The sequence below is a fragment of the Carettochelys insculpta genome, chromosome 4 (genome assembly GCF_033958435.1).
Source record: "Carettochelys insculpta isolate YL-2023 chromosome 4, ASM3395843v1, whole genome shotgun sequence".
In the NCBI taxonomy this organism is placed as follows: domain Eukaryota; kingdom Metazoa; phylum Chordata; order Testudines; family Carettochelyidae; genus Carettochelys; species Carettochelys insculpta.
The window spans coordinates 35,503,780-35,525,079 of NC_134140.1; the positions used below are offsets into that span (position 1 = coordinate 35,503,780).

General features: G+C 38.5%; 1 protein-coding gene across 3 annotated transcripts in view; it reads left to right on the forward strand.

Annotated features, from left to right (window-relative positions):
- Positions 1 to 21,300, forward strand: part of STIM2 (stromal interaction molecule 2) — a 114,433-nt gene that overhangs the window by 47,495 nt on the left and 45,638 nt on the right. For all 3 annotated transcript variants that reach the window (XR_012645241.1, XM_074991778.1, XM_074991779.1), the window contains exon 2: positions 3,860 to 3,990. Coding sequence is in view for 2 of the 3 variants with exons in the window: in XM_074991778.1 (XP_074847879.1) it covers positions 3,860 to 3,990 (131 nt within the window). In the remaining variant the exon portion in view is untranslated. The remainder of the gene's footprint in view (positions 1 to 3,859; positions 3,991 to 21,300) is intronic.

Sequence of the window (21,300 nt, forward strand, 5' to 3'; positions counted from 1 at the left end):
AGATTAAAATCAGTTCAGCGTGCACAAGTCTGCCTTCCTCTTCTTGAAACAAATCCAAATACTAGATTAACACCTCTAATTTATTGCTAGACCTAGTGCTGTGAGAATGGCCAGTTAGGGTCCCACATGCCTGAAGAAGTCCCTGTGATAGGAAGTGAGCTGTATGGTACATATCCTAATGGTCCAGAGATAGAAGGCATAGTTACATGGCTTGTGGCAGGTGGAGGGCTCATTTCAAAAGGCTTCTGCCAAGTATGTTGACTGACGGAGCCATAAATTGCAGTAATTTGAAGTTTAATCTTTCACTGATAAATTTGCACTGGTAAGGGTCATATGGTTCCTTTTAGAATTGCTCCACCTAGCTAACTCCTAAGCTCTAAGAAAACTTGAAGCAGATTTATATGTATGCTGTCCACATTGCTTCATGTGAGCTTTACTACAGGTTTACTTAGATTTTCACGGGCAAATCTCAGAAAGCAAATGGCAAATATTAATTGAAAACTCAGCTTCTAATTGACTGTAGTTTATTACATAAAACAGAGGGTTTCAACCTTTTTCATTTGCAGTCCCCCCTAAAAAATAGTGCAGACCGCTTTGAAATCTTGTATGCAATCTGTGGACTCTCAGTTCCAGGACCGTAGGTTGAAAATCACTGACCAAAAATATTTAACACCATTCCTTTAATTTTTCCCATTAGTATAGTTGTTGGGCTTAAGTGAAGATGTGAAGAGCACAATGGATGTTTTCAGAGCTCAGACAGTTCCACCTTTGACACTCTGGATGACGACATGAAAGGATTAAAACCAAAGAAGCTTTCCAGCACCTTAACTGCAATCTACAATGTTTTGTAAGGTTTCTCCATACTTGAAGATAAATGTGGATAAAAATACATATTTTTAGAAGTTTGAAAAGTTCGTAGCAACAAGTCACTTTGATATTAATTTGAGTTACATTTCTGCCTTTCAAACAAGCACCAAAGTAGAGCTTATCTATGTGCTTATTGAAGTTTTTCAAAGCCGTACTCACTCACATAGTTTTTCCAAATGAAATGGCTTGACAAGGTCTGAACCAAATCTGAAAAATTCTTCTAATTCTTTTATCTGTGTCCAGGATAGTGGTTAGGTGAGTGGTGTGTGTCTAATGTGAGCTGAAATATGCTGTCAGGGAATGGTACTTCTAATTTAATTGTGTGAAAATAAGCATTGAGATCAGACTGGTTTTGTTCAGGATATTACAGGTCTTTTCATTTATACCAAGTCATAGTTTGCCTTCATGTTGCTTGCTCTCAAAAACAAACAGGAACTTGATCTGTTCTTTAATCAGAGGGAGGTATCAAGTGTTTTCCCAGTGCAAGCTCAGGACTTGTTAAGCACAAGTCATCTGCTTAAATATAAGCTGTGATGTCTCTTAAAGTACATTTTTAGGCAAATATATGAAGAGGCATATTTGCACTCATTACATGCTCAGATATATTAAGGAATTTATCAACCTGAGTAAAGAAAACTTCGTGATCAGAGTAAAGCTTTCTAGTATTAAAAGATAAGTTTTAGGGATTTTTTTGGATCTATTTAAGAAAAAGTTAAAATGCTTTGAGTGCAAACTGATAAATGACCAATATTAGTCCGAGATTGGTTTATTTCTACATGTAAAAGTAGATTAACAGGTGTAATTAAATATAGATCTGTCACTCAAACATACTCTGCACTGCTGAGCCTCTTTACCTGTTCTGATTTTCTCATGCACGCAGTTTTCTTTTTTTACTGTCATTTAGATGAAGAGACACCAAGTAGATGTAATATGGTAGTGTGGAAATGATTATTACTAGATTTATTAGATTTCAGTTTTATGTGAGGTAGGTGAGAGAAGTCAAGGTATCTTTGTAGGAGTGTGCAAAAAAGTTGTATTTTATACGTCGTTTGGCTGCTGAAGTGACACTGTAGAATAGTAAATTGCTTGTCTTTGGAAGGGAAGAGGTGGGAGATGGAAGCAAGAATGGAAAACTCTTTCCTTTACTATTTGTAACAAAAAACTTTCCATGTGGTTTATGAAAGCAGGTTATTACATTTAGTACTCTGTGTAACCTTTTTATATTCCATAAATGTCATTGTTAGAACACTATAGGGCAAAGATTTCAAGGCTGTCAATTGTAGTGTAAAATAAACCTTCTCAGTGAGACAAAAGCTGCCAAATAAAATATGAGGTGTTTTTTTTGAAGGAGAAGGTTATTCTGACCAGCTTTTCATTTGCTGTAAAAGTACTTTGTAGTTGCATTGACAATCTGAATATTGTGTGGGGGAATTGTATTGGCCTATTATTTAGAGTTGTGGTGTTCTCATTGTTTATAACTTATGCTCAGCAGTCCTGTGTATAGTCACGGCCTAGTTTAATGCATCTAGTATTGAATTTTACTTCAACTTCCATGGATCCTCTTCATTTACTATCACTGTTAGAAATTCGATAAGTTGTGTGTGTAGTCTCACTCCTTGTCTGATCTGGAATTGCAGAATGGAAGTGCAGGGTTATTAGTGGGGAAGCAGGACAGTTTGAAAATACCTGACCTACAGAGGAAGGTGCTTCCTTAGTTGCAGTGCTGTTAAGTTGAATTTTTCAATCCTAAGTACATGATGTGCCATAGAGCTTGGAAACAGAGGCTTTTGTAATTTACTAAGAGGTCAATTTGGATGTGCCAAAACCAGTTAACACTTTCCCATTCTGGGCTGTTGTCACCTATGAGTGTAGCAGGAATGGAGTTTATGTATCATTTCTGACACTCAAGGAAATGAGCATGGTAGTTGTGTGAAAACTTTTGTAGTTCTTTAACAACCCATCCGTGGCAAATGTTCACATGCTGCTTCAGTTTGGATCAATATCTCTCACTTATTGGTATAAGAAATCAGTGCCTAACTGTTCTGTACACAGTGGCCTTCAACTCAGTGTAGCAGTTCATTATATTTTTGGAGGATGTTGTTTTACTTGTGTATTTGCTCAAGTGGAGTTTTCCACAAGGATGTGCTTTCTCTCCTATAAGTTTTGGTGGCTAGATAATGCAGTGATGACTGCATTTAAATGTATGGAACTAGCAGATGGTACAGATATTTGTAAAGGAAGCAGTGACAGGAGGAAAAAAACACAATAAAATGGGTGATTTATAAAATGGAATTTTCCCTACACAGAAAGTTCCCGTTTCCGAAACAGCTTCTTAGGGCCACCAAGTATTGTGCATGGGCTATGACTTGTTTTCTGCCTGAGTTGCCCAGGTTTGGTTTTCTGTCCTTGCACCTCTTCTAGAATAACTCACATCCAGTGGTGCTGTGGATGTTGAGCAGCTTCCTTCTTTTGTAAACGGGGCCTGATGTGAGGCCATAATTGCAGAATTAATCTTATTTGCTTCTCATCCTTGTTCTCCTTTCTCCTTACTGACGTGCTGGCTGGCAGGAAAATTTAGGTGAGGAAGAGGAGGCAATGGCTCCACTGGCTGTTGGGGAGAGGAGGAAAAAGTGGTGAGCATCTGTAAGGAAGAAATCAGTATTGCAGGAGGAGAAATGAGCCACCCGTTTTCCCCAGAGAGATGCCCCTCCTCTTTTTCCCTCTCCCCTCTACAGGAGCTCACTCATTTAACTGCTTTTGTTTTTTCTGGAAGAAATATTGCTCAAGAAGCCCCCAAAACTGAGTAGCTGTGATAACAGGTGTCCAGTCAAGCTGCAGAGAATTGCTGTATTCAAATTTATAAAGGTGTCTGTCAAACATTGAAGATTGGTGGAGTCACTCATGCTGTGCTTCCCCCAAGAGGAGAGCTGCTTTTTTCATTGGGAATTGATGTTTCACAATGCTAAACCAATATTTATTTCTTGTCCTTCAGATCCCTGCAGCTCATTGAGTCCGCCCTGCTTTACTGAGGAGGATCGATTCAGTCTGGAAGCTCTCCGCACAATCCACAAGCAAATGGATGACGATAAAGATGGGGGTATTGAAGTAAATGAAAGTGATGAGGTAAGTGGAGGCCTCAGTTCTTTCCGCTTGAGTTATTTTTGTGTCTGTTTAAAATAGACAGGAAATAATGACTTTGAAGTAAAAGTTCTCTGTGATGTGATTTTAAAATGACCTATCGAGCGAGGCTTCATCATTAATATTGACACATTATAAAGGAGGTAAAAAGGAACAGACACGTCTATATTAGGTAAGGCATGAGAAAGGGTGGGGAAAATCAATGTTAAGCAAACAGTCTCAGTCCTGCTTGTTGTGAAGTCAGTGTTAGTTGACTGAGCCCCAAAATGGCAAAAATAAGATTTTTCGAAGTTGTTGTTGACACATACAACTTACAAAGGACACACAAGTATTTTTTTTCCCTGTTTACCCCACTTGTTTTCTCATGGAGTAAATCCCAGAAAGTAAAGAATTGTACTCTCTCTTGCTCATCTGATGGCAGTTCCAATTCTTCATCCTGTAGAATGTTGTTTTACTCCTTGTATAGAAGGGTCTGAGAACATTTCACATTTCTTCTTAGTGCCAAATTCCCAATGTGTGTCTCTTTCCTTGTTTGTGTGTGGGTGGGAGGAAACTACCTGCTGCTTTTTTTCATGGCATGCTACAAAGGCCTGGTCATAATGGACCAAATGGATCTGTCTCCTTCCTAAGCTGCTGTTTACCCATTTCTCTCTCTACTTCTCTGCTGGCGTTGTGCAGGGGCATAAGCAGTCTCCAGTCCAGGGTCTCCTTTCATCTTCACCTTTTTTCCTCTTCCACATTGAGCTGAATAGTTGGTCATAATGCTTATTCACCATTTGGTCCATTTCTTTAAGGCTGCAAGGGCCTGCGAGTGTGACATCAGAACAGAAGTGATGTACCGTTGTAGGAGTAGGAGATCTGCCTCTGCGCTGCTTTCACCCCTTAATTTTATCTGGGGTGTTAGAACCCAAACAAAGAACAGTATTTGCTAGAATATATTGTGGCAGTCTTATGATGTCTATAAAGTGTAAGATTGTGATCTGTGGACAATAGCCCCAGTAGTCTATAGATCAGAGCTAGTGTAAACATCTGCATTACAAAAAAAGTCATTCTACTTTGTTGTTTTCACTGGCAATCATATATTCCTTGCCTTACCTCCCGAGGACATAATTGCACATGACATGTAAGTTTAAAAGGATTCAATTTAAAATTTCATTTTTTGAAACGTCTTTTGATTCATGTGAGTGTGAAAGCAATAGGCAGAATGTTTAATATGTGAAGCTGAGACTTCGATTTCACAGAGGGTTGGATTAATTCTTGACTTCCACATGTGCTTGCGATCAATTAAAACTGCAGAATAACAAAGAAAATGCAGAAATATTGATTGATGGGAAAGTGGCAGAACCTTGTGTATTATAAATAATCAAGTGAACTATCCTGGCAACTAATGGGGAATTTTCATTGTTCCAAGATTCACAGTTTCAAAGACTTTTCCACAGAAATGTCAAACCAAACCACAGCAGCTGCACTACTATATCTGCTGTTGGAGCAACTGGAGGAGAAAATACACAGGGTCTCCCCAGAATCCTTCATGATAAAGAGCAGTGCATGATGGTTATGACAGACACAGAATGGGGAAGTGAAATGCCCTGCACCAAAGTGGAACTTGGTATAAACCAAATACTGTCACCTACACAGAACAAGCTGAAAATGCATTTTTTTTCTTTGAGTAGTCTATTACTTGTAACTATGCGAAGGGTTAAAAATAAGCCATTATGTTCTGCCATTTTTGTGTGTGCGTGAACATTAGACTGGATAAAATACACCTGTGCAAATATTTACTAGTACAACCAGTTTTTTCTGAGAGATGTTAACGTGGCAGAAAACTGGGAAAAAGCTCTTTGTAAAATAATATGTACAAGGAGGTTTAACTAAAAATGTAACAAAGTAGATAAAATAACCTATAGATCAGTAGATCTGTTTATGCCAGTAAGGTGCTGTAAAATCTGCTAAATCGCTCCCAGCTTAATTTGTAGAAATGTTTATGGTTTTTAAATTTTAGTTTATCATTTGACACCATTGAAATTGGATAAAGAATGTCACAGTCTTATACACACTGTGTAGACATCATAGCTTTTTTTTCTTTAACACTTCCTGTTGTGAGGAAGTAGATGTATTAATGTTTGTAGAACCTCAGTGTGAGAACTGTATTTGGTTGCCAGCTGCCAGGCTGTGCACAAGGGATTTGACTTAAACAGCAGAACGACAGATGACATTCTGCTTCGTGCTGCATGGCTTCTGCTTATAAAAATGCCTCCTCAAAGGGCAATAAGTGTCTTATTTTGTTATGACATACAGTACCTTTTTTTATTAGGAAGTGGGAAATTTAATACTGAACATTAATTTTCCGTCATTTCATATGCTACACGAAGGCCATGTCTACAGTTGCAAAAACTTCGAAATGGCCATGCTAATGACCAAATCGAAGAATATTAATGAGGTGCTGAAATGACTATTCAGTGCCTCATTAGCGTGCCGCCAGCCGCAGCATTTCGAAAGTGCCGTGGTTTGCTTGCCTACGAAAGCACCCTGCCAACATCCAAATCCCCTTATTCCTATCAGTTGGCAGGGTCCTTTCAAAAAGGAACCCCATGTAGGCAAGCCGCGGGTGAGCAAACTGCACCAGCATCATGCTAATGAGGCTCTGAATATTCATGAGTATTCTTCAATTTGGCCATTAGCATGGTCATTTTTTGAAGTTTTTGGTAAGTGTAGATGTAGCCTTAATCACAGAAATTAACAAATTCAGTTTTTCTCCAAGAAAACATTGTCACTTAAAACAAGTAGGGTTTGAATGATTCTGTTTTTAAAAGGCAAGGGTTTAATGTAGAAAGATTGTTAGTACTATAGTTTCTTCCTAAATTGCAGAAACAGCCCTGTCTATAAAAATAAGAAAACCACAACCCAATACTTCAAGTAAGGATTCTGGGGCTCCAGGTTCTGTTGGTAAACTATGTATTGCTTTTTATCATGTGCTTTCACACTTTCTGCTGTAGTTGTTTGCTTTTCTTTGTGTGCACCTTGTTGCTCTTGTGCAATAGCACTGTAGAAAATATGCTTGTATTCAGATGACTGCTTTCGCCTTAATGTAGTGAGAGAAGATTTGATTACTGTTACACCATTATATTGCCAAAAATTTTTTTTGTTAATATAAACCTGATTTGTCAGGGATTGAAAATTTAACCCTAGAATTTGTAATAAGAAAAAAAGATCAAATCTTTGTGTCTGGGGGAGGGAGGAGACACAAAGGGAAGTCACCATTATCTACCCGTAGATATGCTGCCTCATACTAAAGTGCTCTTTAATCCAGCAAGTAGAGGCAAAACACAAAATATAGAGTCTGGAATTTGAAATCTTCAAAGTTCATACTGGGAAGTAGGTGCAGGGTTTTTAATTGTGGCAGTAATCAAATCACTGGAGCAGATTGCTAAGGGATGTAATAAATTCTCCATCATTTAGTCATCCAATCTAGACTTAAGATGTGATTCCAGAAGAGATGGGTTAAATGTGGGAAACTGGCTGATGTCTGTGGCCACTTATGCAGGAGGTAGAGCTTCTCCTTTAGTACAGCAAATCAGGGTGACTGCTGCAGATCCTGTGATTTGAGGCAGCGGGTGGGAAGAGGGCCATGAGGGCTCTTATTAGCCAGCACAGTCAGTCCTGGAAGACACGGCATGGGAACAAGGGGTGTAAGACTCCCAGATACCACTCTGCTTCCTGGGGCTCTTCTGTAGAGCAGGATCTCCAGCCTGGTAGGGGCTGATTTGCTCCTGTTTCCCTGCAGGGACAGCCCTGGCAGGAGATACATGGTTACTTTGTCTGATCATCCTTTCTAGTCTCAAAGTCTCTGAAATTTCTAATACCTCTCTAATATTTGATAGATATTCAGTATTTTGAACTCCTATCTGAATAACTGCGTGTTTTAGAATCCTCTTTCACTGTATGGCATCGTGTTACCAAAGAATTGCACTGAATTTTGCTGATTATAAAATAATAGGGATATGTGGTTCTTCCCACATTTGGGGAGTGAAGACTAGTGTAGTAACATGAAAGTGGATGGTGCTTTAGAAATGTGGAAAAAGTAAGCTTTCTGGAGGCAAGTTAAAATGAGAGCTGGGGAGATTGAATGGGGGAGGTAGGAGAAAGAAAGGATATGGGAGAGGATAATATGAGTGTTCAGTTATTTGGAGAGGCTGATGTGTACTTCCTGTCTGTGCTCTAGAGATGTATCAAATTTAACTTTTTTTTTCCTGGTTAAATTTGGTAGCCAATTCGTGTCTTTTTTTACTCTGTGTCTTTAAAGGTAAGGGCTGTGAAAAGAAACTTGAAGGAGGGGCTGATGTTTAAGGAGATAATAGACGGTTCCAGAGTGCAATAAGTTTTGCATCTTAAACTGCATATTGTGTACTGCTGTTTATGAAGGAGGGGTACAATTGATAAGAGACACGTGGATTTGCTATCAAAACAAAAAAGCAGTCCAGTAGCATTTTAAAGACTAACAAAATAATTTATTAGGTGATGAGCTTTCATGGGACAGACCTACTTCTTCAGTGGGTCTGTCTCATGAAAGCTCATCAACTAATAAATTATTTTGTTAGTCTTTAAAATGCTACTGGACTGCTTTTTTGTTTTGATAGTATATAGACTAGCATGGCTATCTCTCTGTTACTATGGGTTTGCTATGTTTTGCATGTTTAATTTTCCTTTTCTTGGCTGCCGAAGAAACTTTGTTCAAAAAAAAATGCCCCATCAGTATCGAAGTAGATTCATAGTTGAATCTCAATTCTTTGAGCAATTCCTTGTGTCCATTCCGATAGCTGTGCGCATGCTGCATGCAATCTTGGAAATTTTTCCTTAACGCTACTCATTGGGTCAGCAGATTACCTGATGGCCTACACAATGAAATGGTGTCAGCTCTGACTGAGGTAATCCCCATCATGAAGGAGTTGAGGAAATAGCTATTGAGATGGCTTAGTCATGTGAGAGGACCAAATGGGGGAATATACAGCCTAGGAGAGCCAATAGCCATGGGACAAGGATTGGTGGAGAAAGATCGAGGAGAAAAAGTTTTTTGAAATGCTGAACAAGACTGACATGAGCTTGATAGACACGTTACAAGAAAGTTTAGAGAGAGAGAGCAAGTGGTGCAAACCCTGAATGAGACAAGGGAGAAGTAAAGACAAAGACCAAAGGGCCTGGATTGCAGAATCCTTTGCAGGACAATGTCAAGAGCCAATGTGGGCACTCTTAAAGTAAAAACAGCTATGTGTAATGGACCAAGAAAACTTGCCCTCTGTCATAACCACAGCCAAGTTAAAAATTTAGTACAGGAAGAGTGACAATAATTGTCAGTGCAAGAAATTAATAGGGATCCAGTGAAGTTAACCATGAAATGAAGTTCTATGTGAAACCACTGCAACCATGTGGCATTGAAGAAGTTTGTTTACCCTCCTTTCATCCTGTTGCAAGACAGTGCAAGGTCTGGAAAGCCCCAGACTTGTACCACTGTTTGCCTGTGAGAGTCACATGAGCATGTATAATGTCTTACAGACATGCCAGCATGTGGGTTCACTCTGCGGCTTGCCAAGCTGCCAGGTCTGGCCCCCGAATGCAGCCGGGTGCCTCAGACAGGCTCTCTGCCTGCCCCGCATGCTGCTCAGAAAAGCAGCTGCAGGGTCTGGTTTCTGTTAAAGTAGTTGTGAGCCCAGGAATGGGAGATGGTTCATGTGTTGCCCCCCAGCACATTCACGTTGACTGGTTTCTAGTCAGTGAGGGATTCCTGTTTTGAAGCACAGGCAGCCTGCCCAGCCCATCACGCTTGTGGCCGTTCAGAGAGCACATGGTGCCTGCTATAGCCAGGCAGGCAGAGAGCCTGCCTTAGAAAACTTCTAGACTGCTGGTCCAGAGTCTCCCAGCTAGAGCCTTCCTCTGGCACCCAGCCCTTTTCTCCCCTCAAGTCCTCTGCCTCCCACCCCACATAAATCAAACCTTCTGTTTTTTCTTCCTACCCCCCAATTCTGGCCGAGGTCACAGCCCAAACCCCTGCCCCAGGTCACAGCTGCTTCCTGCACCCTAACAACCTGCCAGACCCCACTTCCCTTTCCCCATACCCCAGTAACTTGCCCAAGCTTCCTTCTGCACCCAACTTCCATCCCAGACGCTGTACCTCCTCCATTAATATCATGGAAGAGTGCAGATGTTTGTTCACGTTCCAAACTTCTGGAGCAGTCCCCCATCAAAAAATATTGCCCACCCCTTCTCTGGGGAACAGTCTCCAAAGTGCACAGTATGGTTGACATGCCAGTAAAGTATACACTGCCTGTACTAGGGGTAACAAGTGTTGCGTGATTGCTAAAGAGATCCATTTCTGGTATAGAACCAGGAAGCATTGTTTTAATTGTTCTGTGTCCTCTCTCACACCTAAACTTCTTGTGGTGTTAAATAGAAATATTTTTATCTGTTGTACCCTTTTTATAATGTAATTAAAATAAAAACCAAGTTAAAATTACAGAAGGATGCTTTAAAAACAGAGCAAACTTGTTGTAATGTGAAATTACACTCTGATGGACTTTATTGGAGAAGTAACAGAGAGAAAGCCGTGCTAGTCTATATACTATCAAAACAAAAAAGCAGTAAAAGTAGCACTCCTGATCCACAAACTAGTTAGTTTACATTTTAATGGAGTGAACCATAATGTTAATGACTTAAGAGTTTGCGTCTTATTGAAGAAGAATTTTCACTCTGCTTTGGAAAGAGAGACTGATGAACTCTCTTTCATATTCAAATTTGACCCATTAACACGTGGTTTGAATCGGGATGTGAATTTTCTGGGACACTATAGAGGCTCTTTTGCATACTTGGCTTAATCTAATTCTTGACACCACTCCCCCGCGCCCCCCCCCCCTGATTTACTCACCTTGATAATTTTTTCCTGATTTGTCAAACTTGATTACTGTTTTTGGTTCTCTGTGCCTTAAATATTTAGTCTGTTCTGGTCTGGCTATGGTCTGAAGAAGTGGGTCTGTCCCACGAAAGCTCACCTAATAAATTATTTTGTTAGACTTTAAAGTGCTCCTTTTACTGCTTTTTTGTTTTTATTGGAGAAGGTGAGCTGCCTCCCACCCCTTCCTTGTTTGTACTTGGAACCTAGTGTTAATTGTGGTTCAGATAATCAGGGTACTGAGGTGTATGGAATGTTTTGCCAGGGAACTAAACTTTATAAGGAAAATACAAAGCCCAAAACTTCTGGCTTGGCATGAGTAATTGGATGTGGGTGAGGCCTCATTTCATGTTTGAGAGGATTACAAGGTAAATAGATTAGCAGGCTCTAAACAGATTGTGCTAGCTAAGATAAGAAAACCATCCGGAACCATTTACAATTGACAAGATAAGCCTGGAACATAAAATGAGGTAGAGAGTAAGCTGCACATGAACAGTGTGTGCTGTGCAGGAATTGGTTTCTACAAAGTGACCAAGCCAGTACCAAAACACATGGTGCAATGTATGGTAAACACAATGCAATCTGTGAACATACGTAAGGAATGCAATTTTGCTATGTAACTTTGGATGTGTGGTACAATTGATAGCTACCCGCATGCTTGAGTCAGATCAACTCAGCAAGCTTGTTGTAGGTCAGATAAAGAAATAAGAATGATGAGGCTGGAGTTAGTGAGTAGCTGTTTCTGGTGTTTGAGTTAATGAACCCTTAAGAGCAGTAGTTCTCTTGGCGGTATATGGAGGCTGGTTTATGACAGGTGATAGTGGTCACACTTATTCCTTTTTAAAACTCCTTAGTGAGTCATGAGGAGAAATGGGAAGGTACAAGAGGAAATGGGAATTAGCACAGCTGGACCATGCCAGAAGCCATTTTAATCCATCTCAGACAGTGGTCAACACCAGATGCTTAACAACTTCTGTAGTAACAAGATTCTTATTCTAATCCTCAATCACGAGACTAGAAATATGATCTTTAATATCCCTTCCAAAATTTGTTAGCAAAAAAACTGGCTATTTTTTCTCCCTATAAATGTTCAATCCCTCTTTGACTCTTGGTTATTTCTTATCCACAGATATAACCTAAGTTCATGGCATACCCCTTGCAGGGCTGACTTCTCCTTTCACCTTTTAGTTGTTCATGTGTTGAAAGAACAGAGGTGTAGATAAATGTATTTTGGGGCAATATTTTGATGGTGGGGTTTCTTTGGACCTGGAAGGTGATGCAGTGTTTGATGCTAGTCGAGACTTATCTTGTGTCAGGTACAAGGCTGGCAGGGTTAGAATTTATAGGCCTACAGGTAAAAAAATTTCTAAAGCTTGGCCAGAAGTTTACTTCATCCTTAAGGAGCTTACTCAAACATGGGAATTTATTATTTCTTATGACCTTTTTTTTAACCTTTGATGTGGGGCATAGCTCAGACTGATCATGGGCTCAGATGAAGGCCTAGTTTTTCTTTAATACTTTATTCAACTCTTGAGAAACTTAGTTTCAGTAAGTTCAGCCCAAATTTGGAGATAGAAACTGGTAGGTTTCAGTTAAGAGTTTAAAGGGCAAGTCTTTCTGCCTTAAAGAAGGATTCCTAAGAGGGTGCTTTGTTTTGTAAGAAATTTACCACTGGAATTTGGTCAGTTAAATCAACAGGATTTTTTACAGGATCTTAAATTTAAAATCCCTAATTTTTTGTATTTCAGTGGACTCTTCTTACTTTTTCCTGTTCCTTTTCACTGCACATTTGATACAAAACTCTAATGCTAAAACCACAGCGCAACCTAGTGTGTCAGTAAAAATTTGTTAAACATAACATTTTTTCTAAAGGATGGTAAACAGATTTGTTTCACTGTTTGAGAGGGTTTAGTACTCTAGCACTAATTTGTATGCAATTTCTGAACAGGTTGTATGTTCCGTTTTACAGCACAGTGGTTGAGTTTTCTTTTAAAATGTTCACTCATCTTTTAAAATTAAACACCTAGAATTATTTTCCGTTAATGTAATGAGCTCTTTACACAAACTTACAGTATGGCATTAAAGTGCCAGTGATTTTTTTCTGTAATTGTGTTCATGTAAGGTTATAAGTCTCTTTTGATGTGCTAAAGCATTAAGATGAAAGAATGACATTCTTTTAAGATTGGACTCTGATCTCCGGATTTTTTTGGCAAGGTAAACTGCATGCATAGTTTCTGAGAATTAAAAAACTGTAAATGAAAAGATTTGGGATCTGTGCTCTTCACAAAAGATACATTGTTTGCACTGAACTTCATCATTTGATGTAATGTTTTAGTCTTTGTTTTCTGGGTGTAATTTCATTCTCACGTCTTTAAGGCCCTTTGTGCAGGTTTTGGAAGATACTTTTTATAAACGTACTTGTAAAACAATTGTCTGGGACGTACTTTTATGTATCTCCTGGCTTTAAAATAAACACTGGAGCTTTTGCCTATGATGGGTAAATGCTTGTGATGAAATACTTGCCAGCTGAAATTGTTCAATACTGTACCTGCATATTTTGGCACTTGGGGCTCAGACACTAATAGATTCAAATTGCTAGCATTAATTGTTGTGTAGTCTACTTAATTCTGATTAACCAATTAATATACCTGTTTCCCATAATTTTTAATTGTAATTTTAATTTTTGGTTGTGTAGAAGAGACATTTAAAAATGAAAGATAATCCCAAGTATTCATATATTAGCCTTAGTTGCGAAATTCCTCCAGTATATTGTGGGAGTAGCTTTCTACATAAAAGGTTTTGTTTTAAACACATGAGCACATCTACTTTGAAAGGAGCACTTTCCTGAGTTTCTCTCTCATGTTCTGTACTAAAAGTTGTGAGGAATACTCGTGTGTAGCACTTGGTACTTTCAAGGCATAGCAATGTAACACCAATCAGTACTTGGCACTCTCATGAACTAGTATTCTTATTCTGCTGCTTTAGGATAACACAGCAAGTTGGGGCAGGAACGAAACTTGTATGTTCTGGCCTCCAAACTCCATGTTGTAGCTGAGGTTAAATGTTAGTGGTATTTCTAATTTATGTTAACATTTTTGAGGAAAGTTTTATTTGTGATGCTAATGAGAGAGGGGGCTAGGGCTGGCTGAAGAGGCCTTTAACATTGTTGGAGCTCCATGCAACCATGAAAGACACTTAGACTCCAACTGAGGCATCCAGAAGTTGAAGAATTACAAAAAATACTCCATTATGCTACCTGATCCAGAACAGGAGCTTTTCCAACAGGCCAGATTTAGAGAAGGAAATTTTGTCTTATACTATATCCATGTGGTCTCTTAAAATAATAGAATTTGTATGCTATTAAAATAGTATATAGTGTTCTAATATGTGGTGTAATTAGAACTGATTTTTTTTAAAGGGCTGGAGCATTTCTGCCCACTGCGCACTGGGCAGGAAAGTGCTAGCTGGGTAACTCAGGTCTCGGGCATGCTGCAGGTGAGGGGAGACATCCACACCTGCCTCACCCCGCTCTTTAATTGGTTAATGGGTTAAACCTATTGTTTGACCCATTAACCAATTAAACTAGAATTTACATCCTTAGTAACCACTGTTTACCCGAGTAGGTGCATGTCCACATAAGTGACAGGGCAATATGGTTTTAAAAGACACTGTCCTTCTAAATATCTGTTGTTGCAACTGTTGATCTTGAAGTAGTCCCTGAGAATGAAATTGAAGACCACCTAAAGATCAGCTTTCAAGGTCATAAAATAGTAGACAAGCATTTATTGTTACTATTATCAACTGCTTTTAAATATAGGACCAGAATGTCATTTTACCTTGAATGTTTACATGAAGCTGCAAATCTTGGGTTTAAGACCATTGGGCCAACTCACCCTGAATATTACAGATGATTGCCAGCTTCTGCAGTTTGTAGATAAATCAGTATTTTGCACTTCCTTTTCCAGTTCCTTTATTAATTTCCCTTTAGTTGATTTTGTTTCAAGTTGTTTGGTTTATTGGGGTTTCCTGCATAGAAGATGTTTGCTGTCATGTGTACAGTGAAAAATCTTTTTTCAAGGAGGAAGGTTCTGCAGCAGTTACTAACTGCTAGGGGTTCACTTGATGTCTTCCAGAAATATTTTCGAGAGCTAGATGCCCTCAACAGAGCATGCTTTGTCCTGAGCTATCACATGCTCTTTGGCATTAGCTTTGTGATCTGCATCATCATGGCTTACATAATAAAATTTGGTTTCTTTTGTTGCTGGGTCTTGATTACTAGGAAGGTACATCCTTGCAGGTACTTGCTTTCCAGTTCCTTGTTTAACAGTTATCTTTCTCTTTGGCTTTTCACATTGCATTTTTTTAAAATCTCAGCTTCATGTTCTTAAAAGGCACTATCTTTGAGCAATCACATTGGCTAAGATGTTTGGTCTGTTAGAACTTAATCTTTCTATCTCTCTATTTAGAGGTATTTTCTTAACTTTTTCTGACTACTATAGCAAGGAACAAATTTTCTTTCTCTCTCTCAGCCTTTTTATGATCCTAGTCTCTCCCTCTGTCACAGGAGAACTTTTTTATTGGGGCCAACTTGGAAATAAAAATACTTTAAAAAGAGAAGTGTACTCTCCCATTTTGTTTTGTTCTGTTGTTGCTAGTAAAGGTACTTGTATATAAAGGACTTCTTTCTAGGCTGAATAGTACTCCAGGTTTAATTGTGCATTATCTGACATCCTATGTTCTAAGATACTTTTGCTATGGAGGTCATTATCTCACAGTGAACATGAGGACAATGTGACAGTAAACCCATTATTTAAAAATACATAGTTAAGAATAAGAACATTTAAAATGAAAACACATAAGTGGGAAATTTAAGTTGTCTGTTCAAAAGTTCATATCTTTCTTACTTTGGGAAAGGATGCCGTTAGATATTTGTAATTCTTTCTAATAGCTTCTCAAAATAAGCGAGAACTTTTTCCCTACACACTTTTCAAATTTGTTTCCTTTGTTAGTAATGGAATTTTTAAAATTTAGTCTCTTTCCTGCACATTTTCCCATCCATGTGTTTTGCATCGTCCAGGCTTTCAGCAGAGTTGTGGAAATATAATTTAACTTCTGCTCCCTCTCCTGGCAATGCAACAGCGAAGCACAAAAAACATTGTAGATCTTATACCCAGTATTGCTCTTGGATGGAAGTTTTTGAAGGCCCCTGTGCTTTATTATAAGTATTTAGAATCAGGAAGGCATTCCCTTGTAGTGAATTAAAGTCTGTGGGGCAAGTCTCTGAACCAGAAGTTCTGCATTTCTCTTCAACGGACTTGGCATGTTGTTTTCTTAAGAACAAAGTGGAGGGAGCTGGTAGCCGGGAGGAGTGTACAGCTGAATCTGGGCTTTCTAGTTAGCAGTATACAATGTTCGTGGGTTTCATCTGCCCTGAGTGTTACAGTCTGGAATCAGTATTGTCTGAAAACAAACCAGATCTGTACAAAGCATCCAAAGAGTAATTAGACTAAAAGGAATGCGAGAATATGGGCTTGCACAACTCAGAACACCTGATCTGCTGCTGCCGAGTTTCTCACAAATGTTAGTTTTTCTCTAAAGAAGCTAAAAACTGATGGCTGCTTTTTGTGGGTGTGTGTGCGCGCGCCTGGAAGTATTGAGCCTTCCTACTGGGTAACTGCAGTGTCTCCCTGCGTGGCTGTGCTGTAATTTGTTAAAGCATCTTCATGAAATAGATCAAAACAAAAACGCAGTCAAGTAGCACTTTAAAGACTAACGCTGCTGTTTTGTTTTGATAGTATATAGACTAGCATGGCTTTCTCTCTGTTACCATGAAATGGATATGCAGGTATTCTTGACAGTTGGCATCCCACAAGGTTCTGAATAGCAGCAAAAATCTTGTTGCTTTTACTCTTCAGCTGCTGGAGAACATTATGAGCCGTGGCAGACGGGTTGGCACTGTTTTCAGACTCAAGAATGTGGCATTGGGTTGGTTTATGTTTGGTTCATGTTTGGAAGATTATATTAGTCTTTAGGCATCTAGAAACTTAATTTTATAAAATGAAATTGATTTGGCATGTATTGTCTTGGATCTCCATTTGCCGTTTTCAAGTTAGCATGTGAATTTTTAGCCTATGCCTTGGTCTGGGGGATGTTGTCTCCAGGTGAAAGAAGGTACAGCACTGACCATCTGCCTACATGTTCACATCTGCAGAGATTACAAAACAAGGAGCTGATAGTTGGGAAATAACTTTAATATGCCAATTACATATTACGTATTCAGGGTAGAGCGGCTTTCTCAGTCCAGCATGAGCCCATCAAAGTTGGTTTTCCTCCTGTTTCCAGCAAATAAATATATATAACCCCTTTGTTCTCTGGAGCTCCATAATGTCATTTATTACCAAAATGACTTAATATAAACTACTTTCAGTTTCCTGAATTTTTACAAAAGTTGTTTTGGTGATTATACAGAAAAAGGGCCTTGAATTGTGTTGTAGAGAACAAAAGGGTTATGTATTTGCTGGAAATAGGAGGAAAAGAAACTTTGATGGTCTGATGCTAAACTGAGAGAGCGGCTCTAATCAAATATGATGCCACCCTATGTCTTGTTTAGAGTTAAGACAACATAGGTGGTGGTAGAGAGCAAAATTTTTCCTGTTACTTTTTTTGCGTGTTTTTTTTCCTTGCTGTAACAATTTGTTTACTAAAAGTGGGTGAGATGGGATGGGAATGAGAAATATGGGCTAAACCTGTGACTTATTGGAGCAGATGAGTTGTGATGTTTTCCCAGCATTGCAGTAGCTCTGTTCCAGAGGGAAATTTCTCTACGTACTATACAACCAGATCTGGGCCTCAAGAGTGGGACCTCTAAATTGGGGTATCCTTGGTGAGCAACTATAGCAGGGATATGCTTTAGGATACATTTAAAACTACTTTTGTTCTGTTGCACTTGAGTCTCGTTACAAGTTTAGGTGCACTTGTAGCTGGTCCCTTATCGCTCACTAGACGGGTTTATGTTGTGATTTTTAGAAGTCCTGAGCACATGCAGTTTTCACTGACATCAAATGGAGTTGTAGGTGCTGAGCACAACTGAAAAATCAGGCCCATAGTGACTGACTAAAATGAAACCCTTCATGACTTCTGAAAAATTGCTGAAGCTCTCCAATAAGGAGAGAAGCTGGGACGTAACATGCCTGTGGTTTACCGTATTTTTTACAGTGAATACATAAACCAGAAGTTTGCAGCTGTCTTTATAAACATCACAGAGACAGTGATGGGTACAAGCATGTTTTACTTTTCAGTTCTCTTCACTATATCATAATACAGCAAACACTTTCATATCCAGAACTCTTTCGTCTGGGAGTCTCAAATAACTGTCTTTTTAACCATAAGTAAATTTTAGTTACATTTTCCGTAAGTGCAAGTTAGTGAAAGTAAATACAGCAAATTCAGTAAAAGTTTCTAGTGTACGATACTACTGTTGGAAAATAAAGTTCTCTGAATACATTTGTTTATTTCTTGTTTTTCTTTAGTGTTATGAATTGGTATGTATACCTCTCTGTTATCCAGAATATTTGAATATCCGGCAACCTCCCAATCCCAGGGCTTCTGGATAAGAATGAGTTCACTGTATCATGCATAATTCATTATCTTGTCTTATCTCTGTCTTGTGATAACATTTTTATGCTAATTTTAATTTTCAAGACTCTTTTCATGGCTTTTGGATTCAAGCATTTCTTATTTTAGTAAAGGTGTTTTTCTGTCAAGCAACTTTTTTTCTAAGAAATTTTTTTTAAAATTGATTGCATTGTTTTGATTTGAAGTGCGAAATCATGAAACAATGACTTAATTCACACTGCATGATAATATGAACATTAGCTACTGAAAGAGGAATTATTCAGATATCTTTAATTCTAGTGTGTAGTGTGGTAAGCACTTACACTGGGGAGAATGAAGAGGAAATGTGCTGATGGTGGACAAAATAAACAAGAATAGGTTAATATTTTAATTACCATCCATGATTGTTTATATTTTTAAAATATCATTTACTGAAAGTTAAATGTTTTCTCTCGTAGCTTTCAGTAAATGAAAGTTAAATGTTTTCTTTAGTAGCTTTCAGTTGAAACTGAAAACCCATTTAATCCCTAATTTAGACAAAGCTTGCTTTTAGAATGGTTTCTCATGAGAACTTTCATGTAGCATGTAGATCACAAGTTACTTGTTGATACTTCAGAGAACATTGTGTAATTGATTCATTCTTTATATGGATAACAAGAATAATCAGTTGTTAGAACTGGGATTACATATAAGAGCAGAGCTTTGGAAGCAATAGAAATTCTCATGCTTCAGGATCTGAAATTACTTCTAATGAGGGTTAGAGTCTTTCCCCAGAGGAAGATTTCCCCCCTCCCCCGCAACAATTGCCTTCTGCATGGTTTCTTGTGCCTCTTCCAAAAATATGTTGTACTGACCCAGCTGAACACAGTGCACTAGAGCAGATAGAATACAGTCTAATCCAGAACTGCAGTTTGTGCTTTTTGGGTCAGCCTTTAACTGCCATAGCACGGTAATGCCACAGCCAATTTTTGTGGCTGGGATAGTAGTGTTACTTTAAACAATGGGTGCTCTGCTAATTTTCTGAGTGGCCCTTGAATTTTTCCTGAGGGGCCTCAATAGTGCACAGTTTGCAGGGAACACTGCCCCCTAATGGTTAAAATGTAAGTCTGTAATACCAAAAGCATGGTAAGGATGGCCTTGATGAAAAGAGATGGGAATCCAAGAAAGAAAAATGATTTGGTGAACTTAAATATTCCCCTGTCCTTTTCCCTCCCTGTTAGTTCTGTTCTATGTCTCATGGCAAACTGAGAGGAAGAATATACATTGGAAAAGATAGAGGGAATAGATGGCTTGCTTAGCTTTGTATTTGTACCGGTTATATTCAAATTCTAGTTGTGTTTTTTTTTTTTTTTTTTAATTTGGGGAATTATCTTCTGCCTTCCAAGCTATGACCACTTCAGGAAGAGAATTTGCAAATGGCACAGCATTATCAACCATGCTCCTTGGAAGAAACAAGATGAGAATCTATGGGCTTATTTTCTCATCCCAGCCCAATATACTTGCCATAGACCAAACAGTAGTCTGAAGAAAGTCTGTTTTGTACAAACGTTTTATCCACGTTGTGGGCAGGGATTCTCTAAATAAACATTAATAAAATAAAATACCCCTCAAATTAAAACAAGTAAGTAATATTAACATGACTTGGAAACCAGCTTGTTGGCTTTGCTTGTGTGTTAAGTTTTTTTTCCTGTTCTGACATTTGACCTGTAAATTTATATTTTTAACTCTTAAGGGCATAGGCCAGCTTACCCTGTGCAGTTTTTAGCATACTGGTACCTACAAGCCTTACAGGAATACGAATATTCATAACTTTCAGGGTTCCCCCATCTTGTCTTCTACATGCCTCTGGGCAGATTGATTTGTGTGAAGTGGCTTTGCAGACTGAGAATTACTAAATTGTAAATTTGATTTGCAGGGGTATTATAAATCACTTGAATGATGTTGGATAGATGCACAATGATAAGCTTTTAAAGTGGGGCAAAAGATTGTAACTGTAAAACACCACAGGTTTAAAGTCTGCGGCTATGCCAGAATTCTGTACCTTTGCAGTTGGTTTCTGTAGCAGATTTCATTTGACTTGATTGCTGTTGCATGTGGCAGTATGACTGTTTTGTTTTTAAAAGCTAATGAATATCCTGGCAGGGTGGGTGTGAAGAGACACTGGGAACCTTATTTGTTCCTATCTCTATAGTAACATGCTTCCTGAGATTCTTTTTCTCAATTTGAACAGTTCCTGCCATGAATGAAAATCGTTTTAAAAGCATGTAATGATTCTGGAGCACTAAAACTTAATTCGCTGTTGAAAATGATGATGAAACTAATCTTCACACTAAGGTGTAGCAGGGATGGTCCTGACCCATGAAAGAATTTAGAAAATAGTCTTTATTAGTTTGGAATTGTTATTTTAATAAAAAAAAAAGCTTGAAAACGAACCTAAGTTATTTCCTGTTGGCCCAAACAGTTGCTTAAAAAGAACACTGCAAATGCTTAGCCTACAAGACTGAATAATCATTTATTAAATTTCATATACATTTTCTAATCTTCTGTTTTGTCTGTGACCTTTTGAAAGGTTGTTTACTTGTTAATGTCATAACCTGTAAACTGACACATGGTCGTCATACAAGTCTGGATAGCAGACTAATAGACACTGTTCTTGTTTCTCTTACATAATTGGGAGGACCCAGTAACTGCTATGCCAGAATGGAATATTGGCTGTGGAAGCTGTAGTCTGGCATCACCCT